This window comes from Kogia breviceps, chromosome 2, assembly GCF_026419965.1.
Source record: "Kogia breviceps isolate mKogBre1 chromosome 2, mKogBre1 haplotype 1, whole genome shotgun sequence".
In the NCBI taxonomy this organism is placed as follows: Eukaryota; Metazoa; Chordata; class Mammalia; order Artiodactyla; family Physeteridae; genus Kogia; species Kogia breviceps.
Window position 1 is genome coordinate 136,280,492 of NC_081311.1, and position 15,027 is coordinate 136,295,518.

The window sequence follows — 15,027 nt, forward strand, 5'->3', positions numbered from 1 at the left end:
CCTGTGCTCTAGAGCCCTCGAGACACAACTCCTGAGCCCATGCGCCTAGAGGCCGCAACAAAGAGAAGCCACCGCAATGAGAAGCCCACGCTCCGCAATGAAGAGTAGCCCTACTCGCCGCAACTAGAGAGAAAGCCCGTGGGCAGCAATGAAGACCCAATGCAGCCAAAAATTAATTAATTAATTTTACAAAAAAGTAAATGCAATATTTCTCTTTCCAATGGAATGGGTAACAAAGTACTAGCACAATATGTGCATTTTATTAAACTTTATTAAAATAAGAAAAATTGGGTATTTATTAACATTCTTTTTTCCTGCTATCATTCATATATTTTGAAATTACATTATTTATTTGATATTGAATGAGGCATATACAGACTCTCTAAGAAACTGTAATGTATGTCTTCCAAAACTAAAATCCTAGAATATGAAATGTGGTGCTATAATAAGTAGTATGGGGAAAAATGATTTGGCATGGTGACTTCATGAATGTAGACTCATGATGCATTTTTTTTCCATGAAAATATGAATTCTCACTTACCAGAGCACCTGTGCTGAGCAGAGTGACAAGGCCAATGAAACACTTAAAACAACTGTTTTCTACTATCTTGCAGCAAGTTTTCCTTATGTTCTGCCCAATTTTTCCTTTCTTGGAGTCTCTGCTGATTTGAGCAGATGAAGATCTTTGTCCATAACCTGTCAAGAATGAAACTATTAAGAACAGAAATCTAGAAAACTCATGAAAAAGTAAACATTCCAAATGTTTTGGCAAGTATTTATTTACAGAGTCTAATGTAGGTGGTTTCTGACATAAATATTTGATTTTTACCTCTATTGTAGTGACCACTGCAATCACTGAGGTCACTAAGTGAAAAAGAAAAAAGAAAAAACTTAACTTGTGAGTTTGGTAACGGTAGGAGGAAAGACATTGTGAAAGGAAGGGATGACTTAGAACATCCTCTTACCCTGCTGGGCAGAGTCTGATAATATAACTCACCCCCACTCCTACAAAACACACACACACACATACACACAAGACACACACACACCATCTTCTTCTTTTTTTTTTTTTTTTTTTTCGATACGCGGGCCTCTCACTGTTGTGGCCTCTCCCGTTGCGGAGCACAGGCTCCGGACGCGCAGGCTCAGCGGCCATGGCTCACGGGCCCAGCCGCTCCGCGGCATGTGGGATCCTCCCAGACCGGGGCACGGACCCGTGTCCCCTGCATTGGCAGGCGGTCTCTCAACCACTGCGCCACCAGGGAAGCTCCCACACACCATCTTCTGAATACTACATTTTTGTGTAATGCCTGAAAAGTCATTCTCTGAAGATTCACATGGCATAACAAGCATTTCCATTTAAATATACAAATATTTATGACATAGTAAGAGGTATAATATCAGTTAAGTAAATTAAAGTGATCCCAGCTCTTAGGTGGCATGGGAATGGAAATTTTGATTGAGACTATTTAAGGAGCTAAGCTTGGATTATGGAGTAATTTGTGGGTAGGGTACTGGTGTTATAAGGTTGAATTCTACCTTCTCGTCAAGAGAGTTAGCAAAAGGAAAACGTGAGGCTTGAGAAGGGTATGATTAACAGGTAAGAGAATGAAGAATGGAGGTGGGTGGAGTTTAAAGTCAACACATTTTAGAATTTTATAGAATTTTACCTAGAGTCCATTTATACATCTTTGGTCAGAAAAATATAGAAAATGTTTCCTCCCTGGTCTTGTATGATACAAGTGCTATAACTCAAGCTACCAAGAGCAAATTGTTATTTTTGAATATAGGAATTTGAACATTTAGCAATTACCATTTTGATGATTTCCGGTGATTTCCAAGGTTGAGAACATACAGTTATTTGTTAATCTTGTTAGGAAACTAATTTGAATTATAAGTCATTGATGGTTGCATGCTACATATCTAGTGAGTCAGTCAACTGACAGAAGCCCCATACATTTCTTAATATTCATGTGGTATATAAAAATACATGACCATTATGTCATTTGTTTTCCTATGAGTATTTTAAATATTGACCCCATTCCACGAGTTATAAAAACACACACACATACACTAATTTAATCTTTTTAATAATCCCATGAAGTCTTATTATTATTCTCATTTTACATGTTAGGAAATGAGCCAGAGAGAGGGTAAGTAAAAGCTAGTAAATGGTGAGCTGGCATACGAACTCAGGCTGTCTGATTTCAGAACTGACACTCTTAACTACTTCATTAGACTCCCTAGGAAGTAGGCCCTTCCTCTCTTTTCCAAATACTGACTTTTTCTTAGATATTTATTATAAGTTTCCATCAGGATTCATATGGGCATGTGTACATGTGCATGCACACAAACATGTTCATGTGTGTGTATTCCTTAGTCAAATTAATAAACTCTTTAAAATTAAAAGTATATTCAATAGTATTATTTAGGTTAAGAGAAATTTAGTCTAATTTCGATACAATTTTAAAGGAATTAATTTTTTTTTACCGTTTTTAAGACGCCTTGGCTTCCCACGTTCATAGACCATTTCTTCTTCTTCAGAGACAGCAATATCAACCGTACTGCATTCAGATGAGCTAGATTGCTTTACCTTCTGAAAAGTAAAATCCCACCAAGAAAGTTGTGATTAAAGTTTCATTTATTCACTGTAGTTAAAGTTTATTTTATTTTCAGAAAAAAGAAAAATTATGTACAGAAAGACTACTGTCAGGCGTAAGACTTCAGGCCAATTTCATAATTGATATTAAAATGCATACATATCTCTGGGACTTGAAGTTTTTAAAAAATATTTTAAAAATTAATTTAAGGTAAAATAATTTTTAGATTAAAATTAACATATAGTTAATAACACTATTCTCCTAAAAGATGTGCAGGCTATCTCAAATTTCTGAAAAGAAAGATCTAGGTAGAGTATATAAAAAAAAAAATTATAAATATTTTGTTCTACCTCTTTGTCTTTTGCACAGTAAGTGTCAAGGAAATAAAATTAGAAGTTTTGTTTGCTTTAAACCATATACGGTCAATTATAAGACATCATGGTGCTCAATTAAAAAAATAAAATATCCAGCAGGATATTACTCTTAAATAAGCAAATCTTTTGAAAAATTATTTCATTTCCCTTTGTATTCTCTTTATTATTGATAAAATAAGGGTATAGCAACACACTGATTTGGGAGTAGACAATAAATTAATTAATATATCATGTTTGAGTATTCAATAATTGCAAATTATACATTTTATATTTAAATGTTTTATTAGAGTTGTAAAAACCCTTGCACATAAATTATTTGATGACATTTTCCCAAAACTGTGTGAGTGCTTATTATTCTAAATTTATAAATAAATCAATTAAGATTCAAAATTATAAATCATTTTAGTAAAAGATTATTTAATGGCCAATATATATTGCTACATTATGAAAAAACAAGTTTCAAAATCTGATTTAAATTTTATGTTTTTATGAAATTTATATAGTTATATATTTGTAATAAAATATGAAAGTTTGAATACCAAAGACAGTATGAATCTCTGAATTATCAGATCACATGTAATTTTTATATTTCATCTTTGGCTTTTGGTAGATCAACATCCTAAGTACTCTTGGCCTACATAATCTGGAGAGTGTTATAAATATATAACAAAATATATAAATGAATAAATCTTCTCTGAGTAGTTAACCAATCAACAAGATCAAATAATTATGCAGCTTAAATGACAACTTCTGAAACTTCAACATTTACAGTTATGTTAATTTCCATCTTTCCTATGTATTTTCATATCTCCAACTTTCTAATGAGATTGGCAAGAAGTTTCCCATTTCCACATGATGTGTTGTGATAAATAGTAATTTTACTGAGAAATGGATGGTAGTACATGCCTTATAGTGTTGTTGTAATTTAAATAAAATCAGCTAGCACTCTATAAATATTCATATATATTTAAGTGAAGATATAGAAGTGTGCTGGAGAAGAATACTTTTCACTTTCTAATAATGGTATTAATTAAAGGAAAATGAACCTGAGAATATGGGGTGTGATAAGGAGTGAAAATGTTTCTCGGAAACAAAGATGCCTGCACTAGAAACTAGAGGGACTTTGAATAATTGAAACTTAATTCCTTGTAGAAGGCCAATAAGTTATTGCAGAGAGCAGCTGCCAAGCCAGAAGACGTCTGGGAGATAAAATGGTGTCAGAGACTTTGGGGACCTGGAAAAAGATATTCTCTGCCCTTCCCCATGCCAGTGAATGAACTAAAACGATTCTCTAGTGAGGTCCAATGCAAATGACTCACAGTGCAGATGTGATCTCTATAGATGTAGCTTCGTGTTAAATGATAGCTCCTACTAACACATTATGCTGCTTGCAAATGAAGACAGTAAGACTGTATCCCATAGGGTATACATTTTAAAAGTTAAGTGAACAGCAGTATCTGCCCTTCTTTGAATATGACCCTTCTCCCCCACCACCCCGTGTTTATAAAGTTGCAAAATGTTCAAAATTCAAACTGGTGCTTTTTTCCTTTGTTCTTTTAGTCCAACTCAATTATATATGCTATAATACTTTGCAGAAATGAACTGACAAGAATCTTAAAATTTTAGCAAGCAAGAAAATAACTTAGCACTCTTCTAGTCCCATTTATATTTTAAACATGATAAAGCCCAGGAGAGTTTGGTGATTTCTCCAATAATACACATAGATTTTAAAAATGCAGTTTTCTTCAATATGCTTTTCATCACCCCATGCTGCTTGCTTATTAATGGACAGACTATTATAATTATATTATCTAATGTTTACTAAGTGCTTACTATATATGGTCATTATTCTATACCCTATTGAACTATTTTTCTTAATCTTTCTATCTCCTCTAAGAAATAGATACAAGTTTATCCTCATTTACAGAGGAGGAAACTGAAGCTTAGAAAGTTTAAGGAACTTGATCGGCAGCAGAAAATCAGGAGCAAGGAATGCTATAGCTAGGATTGAATGGGAATCTAACTCTGGAACTTCAGCACTGCTTTACTTCCTTATCAACAATGCCATCAATCAACAATAAGAAATCATGACAGGGTTTCCCTGGTGGCGCGGTGGTTGAGTGTCTGCCTGCTGATGCAGGGGGACGCGGGTTTGTGCTCCGGTCCGGGAAGATCCCACATGCCGTGGAGCGGCTGGGCCCGTGAGCCACGGCTGCTGAGCCTGCGCGTACCGCAAAAAAAAAAAAAAAAGAAAAAAAGAAAAAAGAAATTATGATACTAAGACAACTTACCTCTTTGCTGCTTCCATCACCTGACTTGCTCTGAATCTCCTTATTGTCCATATTTTCTATATCAGATTCTTCTGATGCAATCGGTACAGTTTCTGAGACACTGGGACTGGGGATAAGTGACTGACTCCCCTTTTCGGTCATTGTGTTTTTCTCTGTGCCACTGCTTTTTTCCTTATCCTTGAGGAAATCTTGGGTGTTGCTCAATTCAGAGAGAGTATGGTCAGAAATATTCTCTTTAACATATATATCACTTAAATTGTCCATTGTTTCCTCTAGAACATTTTGGTTTTTGCATAATATTTTAGAAAGCACATAATTTATTCCTTTTTTAATCCTTGCCATTGCACGCTGGAGATTTTTTGCTTCATCATTTTCTTCAGTTGTTGCAGCCTTGTATGAACTAAATGAGTTGACCAATGCCAGAAACAGGTAAAGTATCTGAATGAGGAAGTAAATGAGGTTAAATACATCTCATTTTTTTGTTTCCTTTCATACAACAACAACAACAAAATAATCTTTTTAAAAAGCTGACCTGAGATTTGAAAACAGCATACACACCACAATGCTATTTAGGCTATTCAGTTTTTGCTCATCTACAGTGGGCCAGGTGCTGTGTTAGTGGTTTGTATAGCCAGAACTCATCTCAAGGTCACAATATTCTATGAAATATCATTTGTTTCTCTTTTACAGATGAAAATCACAAAGCTTACAGATGCTAAGTATCAAAGATCACACAGGTTGAACATAAGTCTGTCTTATTCCAAAGTTGGTTTTTTTCACTAAGCCAGGCTAACTCTCCCAAGGTGAGAAAATGAATTGCTACTCCAGGTGGCTGACTTCACTTTAACCCTAACCCAGGAAGATGTGTAATGGCATCTTCATGGGTCTGCAAACCCATGAGGAATCTCATGGGGAGAGGGCTATCCCTGGTTCTGAAGCCCACATCTAACTTTCCTTGTGACGTGCAAGCACAGGGATTGGGTAGGTTAATTGATTCTCTGTGATAATAAATTTGGTCAAATAAGAAAGAGATGAGTGATGGAAGAATCATTCCTAATATTTGCAAGTTATTTTGAATTCGAGGATAGTGAGTATTTCGACCTTTACTATCACTGAGAAATAAGATCAAGGCATGTACATTTACCAGAGAATCAGATTTTTATTTTGTTTGTCGTTGTAGGGTATAGATAATAATTTTAGATTCTAGTGTTGGAGATTTATATTGATTATTCTCTTAGACTTAAAGCAGTAATTTGAGCATTTTGTCTATTCTGGCAGTTTTCTCTCCTCTCTTCAGATATTTAAGTTTTTGAAGATTTAATTTACTTTATGCTTTACCTATTATTTTTAAAGGGAAAGGTTCAAATGTTACACATAATGTGTAATAATATGTATATAACTTACATAACATTTTCCTGCTTGTATTTCTGATTTCTTCATATATTAAAATCTACTTTAAAAAATACTTATACTGACAATTTATGTGTACATAAAATAAAATAGCTAAGTATATGAAGATCTGCAGCATTCATTTGTTAAAATATCTTTCAGAATTTTGGATCTATGTGAAGAGGTGAATTCTCAAGCACTCTGATAATTACTGTTTCTCATGCACATGTACACCTAAAATATTATGAAGTACCCACCAAATTGTGTTTCTTTCTAATGAATTACTTTTACTTCTCAATACCCAGATATTTTTAACACTTAGGAATAGAGAATGCTCAAATGAGACTCACTCATGGAAAAATCAAAATATTTTTGCAGATAATAAAGTCATCAAATAAATCATCTTAATCGTAACCATAGTTTTGGTGTAGCAATAAAACGGAGGGTATAAGATGGCTCAGCATTGGAAATTTCTTGCAGGTAAGATCATCTGAACAACTAACATATATTTTCTATAACCTACAATGACAGAATCTCAATGGAAAAAAAACCTGAAAAGACAGTAATTGAATGCCAATACCCCCAGAATAGTTTGATTGTTCCCCCACTAGTGTCCCATTTTGATATTAAGGCTTATTTACAGATAATCTGGGCAGGGGCTCCATGGCCCTTGTAGGAACTAGATTATTAGCATCTCTATCATTCTCAAAGGACAAAGGGAAAGACCAAGTATAATTTAAGGTAGGTGGTTGTTTCTTTTTCCTTTGTTTGGTTAAGTATTCTCCACGGTGAGAAAAATGAAAAGGGTGTTTAGTAAGAATTTCATGACTATAAGCTTCATATGAGTAGAAACCATGTTTTCTGTTAAAGAGACAACCAACACAATGCTAGGCACAAAGTACATGATAAAAAATATTTGTTGAAAATTAATTAATTATGGAATGAATGAAAGAATAGATTTTTGTGCCAGGATTTGGAGAAGGAAAAATTATGCTACAGCAACTGTATATCTAAGAGCTTACAATGTAAGATTTATTATATCTTAGACACACACACACACTTCTCTCCATATATATTTATATATGCATATATACATATACAATAAGAGTGTTAAAAGGCTGAAAATTAAGTTCAAAATGCTCTGGAACTGTGATTTAAAGAAAGAACTGAATAACACTGTAAAATGCTACTGCTTTGTTTAAGTGCGCTCTGAATTAAAAATAGCCTAGTCTCCTAAAAGATTAATAGGAAGACTCATGACCCCTTCCTTCATGGAGCTTACAGTTTAATAAGGAAGATAGACAAGTACATGAGCAATTAAACATAATGTCAATGTGTGCATATGACAGGAGTATGCCCAGGGTAAATAGAAGCAATGAGGAAATGTGCTGATACAATGGAGTCTAACCTGTGATTTTTTCCCCCACATTTTGGGAGATGTGCTTGACCTCTATGGCTTAGGAATAAAAAGTAAATATTGAGTCTCTTTTTTGTCCTGTAAGAGCAATTTTGTCTTATAAGCCATTTTTTTCTTGAAGAAGTAAAAGGTAATATCACTCCAATTACTGGAAATTTAAAAGTGAAAGAATTTCCTCTTAGTTAATGCATAACAGTTTTATAGATCAGTGGTTTTCCAACTTTGCTGCACAATTTAATCAAGTGAGGATTAAAAAAAAAATCATGATGACCAGGCTATGTCCACATACCAATAAAATCAGAATCTCTGGGAATGAATCCAAGGCATTAGTTTATTTTTATTAGTTCCCCAGGTAATTCCAATGTGCAGTCAAATTTGACAACCAGTGCTACATTTAAGTGCTTCTTAAAATTTAATGTGCATACAGATCACTTGGGGATATTGTTAAAATATAGATTCTGATTCCACAGGTCTGGGAAGGGATCTGAGAGTCTTCGTTAATAACTATCTCCCATAAAGCCAAAGCTACTTTGAGTAGCAGGTTATAACCAGTGCTATCCAGTGAAGATATGATGCATATCACATATGTAATTTTCCAGTAGGCACACTAATATGTAAACAAAAACAGGTGAAATTAATTTTACTAATATATATTTTATTCAGCTAAATGTATCAAAAATATTATTATTAAAATGCATTTGATATAAAAATAATTAATGAAATAATTTACATTCTTTTGGGGGAGGTAAGACTTCAAATTCAATGGGTATTTTACACTTATGACACATCTCAAAGTGGACCACTCATATTTTAACTGATCAATGGCCACATGTGGCTAGAGGCCACCATATCAGACAGCACAGTTATAGACCACTGGATTCCATAAGTCCACATTGTGAAAATGCCTGACTACAATACATCAGTTTTTCAAGGAAAATTTTAAAGCATGGATTACTTACCAATAAGTTTCCAATTAAAATCACCATCATGTAAAAAGGAATACAACTGAATTGGTCTGCTACCTTAAAGCAATCCCATAAAGTTTCTATCCACTCTCCACAGAGAATCCGGAATACATTCAGGAAGGAGTGGAGGAAATCATGCATGTGCCAGTGTGGAAGTTGACAGTCTTCATCTATGTTGCAGACGTATGTTTTGTAATTTGAACCAAACAGCTTCAGGCCAAGCACAGCAGAAAAGAATATGAATGTGAACAACAGCAGGACCAAGTCTTTCAGGGCCATCATTGAGTTACCAAGAGTCAGCATCAAAATCTTGAAAGTTGGCCAATATCTCCCCAATTTGAAAATTCGCAACTGATAGAGCAATGTAAAAACCAGAATAAGAAAAAAACAGCAAAAAATTTGGTCACTATTCATTACGATGTACGTTAAAAATTTTTATCAGCATTATACACATATACATATGTAGTCTTTAATGTAATATTCAGTTTTGAGCATTATTAATACTAAGCACTGAAAATTCAGTTTATGTACAATTCTTAATACATCTTACATATTCTATAGTTTTTTACTGTAAATCCATGTATTTCTTCTATTGATCTGTCAATTCCCATTCAATATTACACTATAATAATTATTCTAGTTTTATGTTTTAATATCTGGTATAGCAAGTATCCATTCTTTGTTTTGTTTTTCACAATGTATTGAGTATTTTCCCACATTTTGACATATAGATGATGCTGGAAATGTCTTCAGTTTCCATTGAATTCCATGGAAAGTTCTACTGTGTATTTACCTTTAAAAATAACATGGAAGACCAAACATAACATTCTAGGTTTAGTCTGAATATTTCACTTCTTTTCACCATATTAAAAAAATTTTATTTATATGGCACAAAATCACCTTAATATTTGGGTCATCTAAAATCCATATATTATTTTTATATGTGCTATACCTTCCTCAACTTTTTCTGGTATATAGTTGGCTTTCTGGACTCAGGGGTAGGACTTAACATTTATCCATGTAAAACTTAATCATCTTAGATTCAGTCCGTTACTAGTCTTTCATATATTTTGACACTACCTTTTATTACATTGTCTGTATTTCCCAGTCTTATTTCATCCATAAATTTGATAAATACAGCTTTTATATTTTTCTCTTACTCATTAGACAAGCCTATGGATAAAGATTTAAGATAGAATTCTGAAGAATTATTTGGATAAGAGCAAATCTACTTAATTGTTCTTGATATCTGCTACAGTCCTTCAACTTGTTACCAAGAATGAGACAATATATTATTTATCAATGCCCAACATTTCTATAAATATCATTCTAATAACATTATTTCCTTGCCTAGTTTTCTGTTGCTTTTACCACCACCTACACTGAAGGCATATAGTGATTCTGACTTGATAATTTTCTAATAACATTTTATTGGCCTGACCGTTCTTTTACAAAGTTTTCTACCCTACATTTAGAAATACTCACCTGATTCTTTAGTTACACACTGGCATTCAGCTTCTGGGACTCTTTATTATCCTGCTTCTCAAAACTGACCCAGTATTTCTGACCCTGCATTCTAAAACTGTATCTCAAATTTGCTGTATATATGGCATATTTCCTCTAATGCCTGAGCCAAACAACAGCATTGGAGACTACTTACTCTTTTCTGGGTTACTCTCTAAGCTTGTTACATATGAATTAATTCATTTACTACCTCCAATATACCAAAAAGATGGGTATTACTATTCTTCCCACTTCATGTCTGAGGAAACTGAGATGAATTTTTATAAAATAAAATTTAGGTCTTGGATTCTACTTACCACCCTGAATGATCGAAAAACAGCCAGTCCATGAAAATGTGTTACATAAAGTTCTACTAAACCATGGAACACAATTAGGCTATCATAAATGTTCCAGCCTACTTGGAAATACCCATATGGATGCATGGCAATTATTTTAAAAATCATTTCTGCTGTGAAAATTCCAATAAACACCTAAATAAAACAAAACATAGAGATGAGAATATGATTCCAGTAGCTCTATCAGAACCCTCACACGCAGAAACTGTAAATTTTCACTGCCACCTTTTTCATATTTCCTCTGTTAAGATCTGATTAGTTTCAGAGTCTGTATTACAAGTACAGGCTCATAGGTTTTGTTTGACAATCTAATGTCAAACATCGTGTAATCTTCAATTACTTTAATAAAAGTCATCCTGGAAGAAAACAAAAGAATATTTGAGAGTGAAAATCTTTTCATTTTGAATAGCTCCTTTTGGGATAAAGAGTACATATTAAGATATTTAATTTTTAAAATTGTAAAAGAAATTTTTCAAAAGTATATATGATCCAGAGAAAAAGCAAACCCATGGAAATTGTCCTTTGAAAACTACACTGGAAGAAATAACTAAATTACTGTTTTGGTATCAAGTAAATGTATAGTTCAAAATTGGTAGCAGTTGGCTGTTTGTATTAGTATCAAGCAACTAAACAACAATAAAAGCAAACAAAATTAAACAATATATATTTGCTTGAATGTGACTTGTTTTTAAACTCATAGAAATCTTTGTCTTTTGTATTGTATGTGGAAAAAAAAAGATGGGTGAATCTCAAAAATACCTTGCCAAAAGGATAAGCTCCAGTCTTAGATTAGGTAACAGAATTCAAAATTCAGTTGTCAGTGAAGGACTTGTGTCTGTTATTTCACCTCTACCCTACCTTGATCTAGGGGCTACCATACCAAAAGAGGTGATATTTGAGAAGGGAGAGGAAATAAATAATTTCTACTTAACCTGACTGCCATGCAGCTAGCTAGAAGTATTAAATTTAAATGGACTCTAGCTATAAGTCTATTCAATGATAAGAATATTTACAAAGCAGGGCTGGGCAGGTGAGGTGAGAAAGCATGAACACAGTACTTCATCTAATACTCATAATGCATTTGCAAAATTTTGGAGTTATAAAGTAAAATAACGGGGATAATGATGACTAAAGAAAAGTTGAAATTGCAAAAGAAAATAATGTACAATGAAAGCCTTACCTGGTTTTCAATGTTGAGAATATTGTTGGTTTCTAAACTCATTGGGTAGTGTTCTAAGGCCAAAAAATGTACATTTAGAATTATGCATATGGTAAGGAAAAGATCGGTAAATGGGTCCATTATAATCATATGGACAAACTCTTTCAACTTTAACCAACAGGGAGAACAATTCCAGATCAAGAAAGTTTTAGCAAATTTATACCAACAAAATGGGCATCTCTTCCTGGATTTTCTAAGTTCTGAAATGAAAGAATAGAAAAGTTATGCATTAGCTAATTGTTTATTTAAGCTCTAACTAGTAGAAATTTTTGACTTTTGCATGCAAAGGGAGGTTTGAAACTAGACTTCTGCTTTTGTATTAGCAAATAGAAATATTTTGTATTAATAAAAATCAGAGCAAAGTAAATTTCTTCTATTTTGTTCATGCTTGCAAGTTAGACAAATTTGAAAATGAGACAAATTATGTATTAGAATCGAAACATAGGAGTACCTCTCAAGAAAAACAAATATGGAATATAATTGAGAGTATATTTATAATTTTAGATTTACATGCTTTACAAAATGTCTTTCAATATTGTCTATAATAATGATTACTAGTTATATATATTTAAAAAGCAGAGACAAGTATAAAAAGGACCTTAACAGGTTAATGTTATATACACCAAACTGTATTTTTAGTTACAAGGTAATACTTCATGTTGTTTTCAGTGTTAAACGAAGAAAATACCTTGGTAATCTTTGGTTCCTTTTCCAGTGTTTAAAACACTATGCTTATGAAATTTTAAAGTATTGTTTATCCCAATAGTCTCATGTTATTCCTTAAATTCTAGTTATTATCATCTAAAATTCTGAAGAAACTGGAGGATTTCCTTAAAAGTGAATCATATGGGGACTTCCCTGGTGGCGCAGTGGTTAAGAATCCGCCTGCCAATGCAGGGGACACAGGTTTGAGCCCTTGGTCTGGGAAGATCCCACATGCCGTGGAGCAACTAAGCCCATGTGCCACAACTACTGAGCCTCCGTGCCACAACTACTGAAGCCTGCACACCTAGAGCCCGCTAGCCACAACTACTGAGCCCGCGTGCCACAACTACTGAAGCCCACGCGCCCAGAGCCCATGCTTCACAACAAAGAGAAGCCACCACAATGATAAGCTTGCGTACCACACGAAGAGTAGCCCCCGCTTGCTGCAACTAGAGAAAGCCTGCGGGCAGCAACAAAGAACCAACACAGCCAATAAATAAATAAATAAATAATAAATAAATAAATAAATAAACTATTAAAAAAAGTGAATCATATGAATGGTACCTTCCATAGTGTTTAAATATTTTTTACTTTACCTTCTTTATGTCTGATAGTAGCATCATCCAACATATCCAAAGAAGTAATCATAGAAGTTGATGATCTTTTCTTCATTTCTATTTCTGTAGTCTTGGTCTAAAAAGAAATTTGTTGAGTCTAATACTGGTTTCTCCCTTTTGTATATCTAAGACTATAACTATAAGAAAGCTTATAACCTTCCTTAAAATTCTGATTCTTACTTCCAAAAGCCTTTCTGTGTTCCATAATTTGTCACTCTTTACACTATAAGGTATTATTAAACTGACTTAGGATTATTTGGAAAATGAATGTGTATTACTTGCAACTCAACAAAATCATTTTATATTATGAGGTCAACTATAAAAGGAGAAAACCAGAGAATGATAGTGGTATTACCCATATTTGACAAAGAATTCAGTGTACCGTTTAGAATTATTGTGGAATATCCAGTAGGCAAACATGCTACTGAACAATAACACCTTACATTTCTCTAATACCTTACATTTTTTACTTGAGGATATGTTAACTATGACTTTGTAAACTCTCTTGATAAAATCAATTATTTACTGTTAAGATGATGAAATATGTCTCATGTAATATCAGGTAATAGAATGAAGTTTAAAGGATATTTTTGGTTAGAACACATTTGATAATTCCAAAAATGAATCACTTTTTTCTGTCCCTCATTGCTCTTGAGTAACAGTTTTAAGACATCCTCTGTTTTGCTGATGTGGTTACAGAGTTAAAAAGAACCCTTGTATTGGAAAGGCACTCAAAACTCCTCGGCTTCGATGCAGATGTTACAAGTTCTACACATTCATGATTATCACAAGTATGGCCCCAGATGTTTCTAGTGACCATGTATAAATTTTGTATGTGAATTTAAACTGTAAGAAACTGGCAATGGATAGATGATATTGCACCATAGAGCTCCCAACAGTTTATACACTTGGCACACACAAAGAATAATAATATTTGTATGCTTGTTAATTTGGTAAATAGGTGAGCCTAATAGGTGAAATAAATAGTAAATAAATTTAAATAGGTGAGGCAGCTTTTGAATAGAGATAACTGGCATGGGCCTGCTGCTGCCCTAACACTGAGGGGATTCACGGTTGAGGCTCACTGATAACGCATACCCAGAACACCCTGGCCGGCAGGTTCTGCTGTGGTCTATCTGAAGTCCCAGAGTAGATATCAAGGGAATCATCATATTCATCTCACACAGTAGGAGTCAAGTCCTTCTAATTTAAATATTAGAGCTAGAGGAGGTAAAAACCAACTGTACTACATACTGAATTCCATCAGGGAAATGACAGATTCTTTAGGTCTACAGATCTCTGTTGCCTCACTTTTTATTTTTTTAACTGAAAAAGTAAGCAAAAGCTCAGGATGTGAAGCTAATTTATTTATTTAAACCAACGCTTTTTCCCGAAATTATTTTCTTAGCTGACTTACAAGGCTACATAAAGTATGTGATAATTTATATAATTCCAAATTTCCATGAGTTAAAAACCAACAGAACTATAATATTTCTGTTATTAAAGTCTGATAGGAATTTCCCAGGTGTTTCTTTTTTTTTTTTTTTTTTTTTTTGCGGTATGCGGGCCTCTCACTGTTGTGGCCTCTCCC

The 15,027-nt window shown here is 33.6% G+C and overlaps 1 protein-coding gene across 4 annotated transcripts in view; it reads right to left on the bottom strand.

Annotated features, from left to right (window-relative positions):
- The window catches only part of SCN7A (sodium voltage-gated channel alpha subunit 7), an 82,613-nt gene that overhangs the window by 27,918 nt on the left and 39,668 nt on the right, over positions 1–15,027 (bottom strand). For all 4 annotated transcript variants that reach the window (XM_067026233.1, XM_067026230.1, XM_067026232.1 and 1 more), the window contains 7 exons: positions 13,416–13,512; positions 12,076–12,314; positions 10,857–11,030; positions 9,031–9,387; positions 5,266–5,703; positions 2,491–2,596; positions 542–696 (listed from right to left, as the gene is read on the bottom strand). In XM_067026233.1, coding sequence (XP_066882334.1) covers positions 542–696; positions 2,491–2,596; positions 5,266–5,703; positions 9,031–9,387; positions 10,857–11,030; positions 12,076–12,314; positions 13,416–13,512 — 1,566 coding nt within the window. The remainder of the gene's footprint in view (positions 1–541; positions 697–2,490; positions 2,597–5,265; positions 5,704–9,030; positions 9,388–10,856; positions 11,031–12,075; positions 12,315–13,415; positions 13,513–15,027) is intronic.